At 34.5% G+C, this 4,970-nt stretch overlaps 1 protein-coding gene across 1 annotated transcript; it reads left to right on the forward strand.

Annotated features, from left to right (window-relative positions):
* The first annotated feature begins 1,638 nt into the window (after window positions 1-1,638).
* LOC114179540 (uncharacterized) lies at window positions 1,639-2,726 on the forward strand. Its single transcript, XM_028065910.2, has 2 exons — window positions 1,639-1,911; window positions 2,040-2,726. The coding sequence occupies exons 1-2, from the start codon at window positions 1,740-1,742 to the stop codon at window positions 2,267-2,269; spliced, it is 402 nt and encodes a 133-aa protein (XP_027921711.1). The 5' UTR covers window positions 1,639-1,739; the 3' UTR covers window positions 2,270-2,726.
* Window positions 2,727-4,970: the final 2,244 nt, after the last annotated feature.

The following is a 4,970-nucleotide window of genomic DNA, read 5'->3' on the forward strand; positions in this document are numbered from 1 at the left end:
AATAGTCTTTCAAATATTTTAAATAAAAAGTAATCATTCAAAAAAATTGCATTTTTTTGTAATATTTATTCCTGTTATAAAAATGAAATTTGTCTTTTAAGTATTATGTAATTTTATACTCAAAGTTTGAATTCGAGTTTATTGATAAGATTGAAGCAGTATCATTTAAGTTGATTTACGTGTTCAAAGGTTAATAAAGAAATGCATTTTATTATATACATGAGTTTGAGTTTTATATTATTTTTTTTTCTACTGCTTTTCTGTTGTTTCTTTCCCATATAATCATTAATTTTAAAATATATTAAAATTATCTTTAAAGTACTACAATAATGTGTTTTTAATACTAAAAAAAATGACACAAAAAAATTTAGTAAAAAAATTGAACTTAATCTTACTTAAATACATTAATAGATTAATGTACTAATAATGTTCATTTATTCGATGGACATGTAATTAATAATATGACTTATTATTTAAGATGTTGTTAGTAGCTAATTTGGTGGACATGTAATTAATTTTGTAATATTACTATTGTTATTTATTCTATTTTTCATTTGTATTTGTATATATTACGTTTGAAAAAAAATGAAATAAATTTTGATTTTTTTTGGCATTATTAAAATCAAAACACTCTTAACAATAAATTGTAATCTATAAGATTTGAATGTAAAGATGATTGTGTTATGTTCGGTTGAATTTTTGTTCCAAATGTTTAGACAATTTATTCATAAATACTCTGAGGACAACTCAATAAAAATAGAAATAGAAAGCAAAAAATATTTCGTGCATATGATTTAGTTTTTGAATAAATTAAAAGTTATGTAAGAGAATAACGATAGAATAATTGATAAATAACTTAATTCTAATCGTGGAATATTTATTTATAAAAATACTTTTACTCATCCAAACACGTGGAATGATAATTGGAATAATAACCTTAATAAAAATGAATATGTTTACTCGTATTCTCACATAACAACTTTGGAGAAGAAAAACACGTAAACAATGTCAGACAATTTAAATAGTTAGGGTTTTAAAAATGAAACAGAGACAAAAATCTGGGATCTGTCAAATTAAATTAGATGTTAATAATGAAGCTGAGACAATTTATCCATTGTGAAAGGAATCTTCAGTGGTCTTTTATTCTCACATCCAATAATTACAATGTAGCTTATTATCCATTTCTAAAAGGAGTGTGCAAGCCACGCGCCACTCAGTACTGTGGGTATTACTGTGCATCACATCATTGGGTTGCAATTTGCAAAACCACATCCTATCCTATTGTCTTTCCTTCTTCCTTCAAAATCAAATCACACAATCCTTATTTTCACAAGCTTTAAGAACAAATTTTTATCAAATATTCTTGTATGAACATCGTTACTAATTAATCAATCACCTTAAATTTTATAAAAATATTAATGCGACAGTAAAGATATAAAATACCAGCAACAGGGCGTAGTATTCCCCGTCTACCTCATCTCTGAAGTCATTCTTTAATATTAATAAATAGTGTTGTGTTGCATTTATTTTATTTTGTTTAAAATATTATTAAGACAATATTATTATTATATTATAGTAATTATCGCTGGCAACTGCTGCTGCACTTATACTTCACCCATTACTATATAAAATTGGTCATCCCCACACACAAAAACTTCGCATTCATCATTCTCCACTTCTTCACAACAACCCATTCATTCATCACAACCCAAAAAACTTCTCTTTTCTTTCTTTCACCCATGTGTTCGATGATAAGCGCGCAAGGGGTGGCGGTCGCCACCGCCATGGCCGTCTCCGGCACAGTCATCCTCCTCGCTCTCCGCCTGCAGAAATCTTTTCCGCCTCCCCAGTTCGCCCTTCACCAAATCCCGCCTTCTTCGCCGCCGGTTCTGCGATCTTGCATATCCAACGGTGGGTCCCCGCCTCCACTCTGTTTCTCCACGCTAACACATTCACAAACACACGCCCAAGAACCTGTCTTTTGTTTTTGCACTGCTATATTTTGCTGACACAGTTGTTGTGGGGTTGTTCTTGTGCAGCTGGGAAGAAGAGCAAGAAGAAGAAGATGAAACGCGTGCACTTCGCGGAGGACGTGGTTGAGTCCTGCAGAGACGGACAAGAGTTCAGGAACCGAATATCGCGATCGAAGAAGGTTCTGAAGAGTTCCAACGAGGATATGAAGAATGGAGAAATGCCCACGAACAGGGTTGCTCTGTATAATGGAATTCTCAGGGATCGTGTGGCCCAGCGATTGGCCTACTCTTGTTGATTTTGGTTTTTCTGTGACTCAAAAGACTGAATATTCTGTGATTATGCTTCTCTCTTTCCTCTTTTATAACAACTAGTGTAGAAGCTGCTGCGGGAGGGTCCACCACAAACCCTCACGGTTGCTCTCTTCGATGAGGTGATTGGACACAGGGTTTAGTGCCTTGTGAATCGTGAAGAGGATTTTATTCATATTTTTGGATAATCTTCTTCTGCCCCCTCTCCACATTAATTTCTGCTCAACACATCCATTTCTCGCCAGATTCAAGTAATTTTTCTTGTACATATACAACTACTTTTTCTCTTTCTCCGTAGAACAATTATTTTGTGTTCACTTTGAATGTAAAGAAAGAACTGTGTGGTTTTTATTGATGGAGGATCCTAACACGGATGCAGTTGCTTGTAACTTTCTGTTTTTCTCCTTCATATATCTCTGCCTCGCGTGGGATAATTTTACAAAATGTTGTGTGCTTTTTATTCGTCAAGATATTTATGACTTCTTCTAAGTTATGTATAGTTACTGCAGTATGAAGATGAGCATGGGCAAAACAGAGTTGCCTTTCTTTCTCCACAAGCAACGCACTTGTTAAATTAAGAACTGAAATTGACCTAACCTCATTAACGTCACTTAAACAAATTCTCGTGTTCACCTCATGATAATATTAAATCTAACAAATTGTCCATTACTTTCCAAATTCACCCAAACTCACAACCAAACATTAAAAAATCTGAGACCTAAATTTGCCCGATATTTTAAGGTTGAATTTTAGTCCTTTTCTTTTTATCACCACTGGTTTTCAGGACCCAAGTGAAACTCATGGACTGTTTCTTTTTATCTTTTCCACTGAACAAGACTTAAGTGTCTGTCTCAATTTCAGTTTCATTCAATACAATCTATTGGAGAGTGTATTCCCAAAAACATTTTTAATTGTAAAATCGACAACTCCAACGTTACCAGCCCCAAAAAGAGAGGGGGAAAAGGATGAAAGCAAGAAGCTATTGTGTAAAATCTGAAATTTGTTGGGTTGTCGCCAAAACCAGCTTATTAAGACACATAGACATAGCTAATGGGTGTTGGAGACAAGCAAAAGCAGAAGGGCTCCAGAGAGCAACATGGGCAACAGAAAAATTGGTTAGTTAAGTTGTTTTGCATTCATTGCGGAACAGAATCTTTAGATCAGCTCCTTTGTCTCATTCCTTCTAGCCCTGCATGTATTTGAAAGCAAATTTACGAGTTTGCAGTGTGTGGGGGCTCTTACCCTATCTGTGCGTCCCATAATTTCTCGCTCTCTTTTTTGTATCTTACGTCATTATGGTTTATTTTAGCAATAAATTATTCGGCATTGTTGGCGTGAAAGTAGTTGCATGTTCCAAAATTCCAAGGGGTCGGTAGCCAAACAAACACATATTCAGTGTTTGACTGATCAGCCCAACCAATCAGAAACAAGAGAAATTGGAATGGCACCACCATGTCTACATCCCCCTTTCATCACCCCAACATGCTTCTGTTATCATTGGACAACCCATGTGAACTTCTCGTGCCACTGGTTGCAACTTGACCCAATCATATTTCACCCCAGGGACAAACAATCAAAAGGTAAATTCTTTCGGCTGGGAAAACCAGCAAAATAATAATATTAAAAAAAACAAGTAATAGCGTTTTATTGTAAATGTCTCTGCATAATTACCACTTAACTATGAGTTTAGGAGGTCTGTTTACAAATTACAAGGATTTCTGATTGATTTGAACCGGTTAAAATTCATAAATTATAATTTGGGACCAGAGTGATGTTAATAGCAACAAAATTAGGAGAAAGCTTTTTTGGTAAGGGGTAAAATTATGAACTATACAATAAAAATAAAAGCAGTGTGCAGCATGACAGTGCGGCAATCATTCAGTTTGAAATATAGAAGGCAACAAAACCATGTGATTTGTGAATATAAAATATTTTAAAACTAACTTTGGCCCTCCAGGGCCCGAAAAGTCTTGAACGTTGCATTAAAATACTCTTATTTCTTTCCTTGGCAGGCTCTTCTGATTAAACAATGGTTAAAGAAGTGGAAATCCCTGCAATTATGGAATTCTCTCAGCTTCTTTATAGCTTTCTTTGATCTGCCAAAACAGACATGAGAGAAACAAATTACCCATTATCCATTGCACACTCTTCGAAAAGAAAAAAGTTGATATTAATGGCCCAACCGTGAAATCTCATGTTGGAAAAGAACCGCGACACTTTTTAGCTAAGGATAAGAGTAATGATCGGTGAGGATATGCTTTGTTCCAACTTTTTCCACACAAATTTTTATCTAACTCGTATGATTTTGACAAAAAATAGTTATTGTCAATGAACATATTAGCACATATTAGCTATAGATGAATTGAGATTTTACCTGTGCATGGTCCCCTTGTCTAATTATCCTAACGAGGGTATCTTCTATGGTTATTCAGTAATGCGAAAAATTGAACAGCGTGGTTGGATGGATGTTCGTTTAGTTTCTTAGTCCTAGGAACTTGGAAGCATATTATTGGTGTTCGCTATGCTGCTATGATTTGAAAACTAGAGTGACAAGGGATCCCCAAGATAAAGTTTTTTTATTCAAACATGTGGTGCGCCTTGATATATAATATATTACTGAAATCATTGGTGGTCGTGGTGACCCTTTACCTTTGAGACTCTTATTGGCAGCAATGTTGTCCGTGGTTG

Source organism: Vigna unguiculata, chromosome 3, assembly GCF_037176805.1.
Source record: "Vigna unguiculata cultivar grain cowpea cultivar isolate G323 ecotype 2 chromosome 3, ASM3717680v1, whole genome shotgun sequence".
Lineage (NCBI taxonomy): Eukaryota > Viridiplantae > Streptophyta > Magnoliopsida > Fabales > Fabaceae > Vigna > Vigna unguiculata.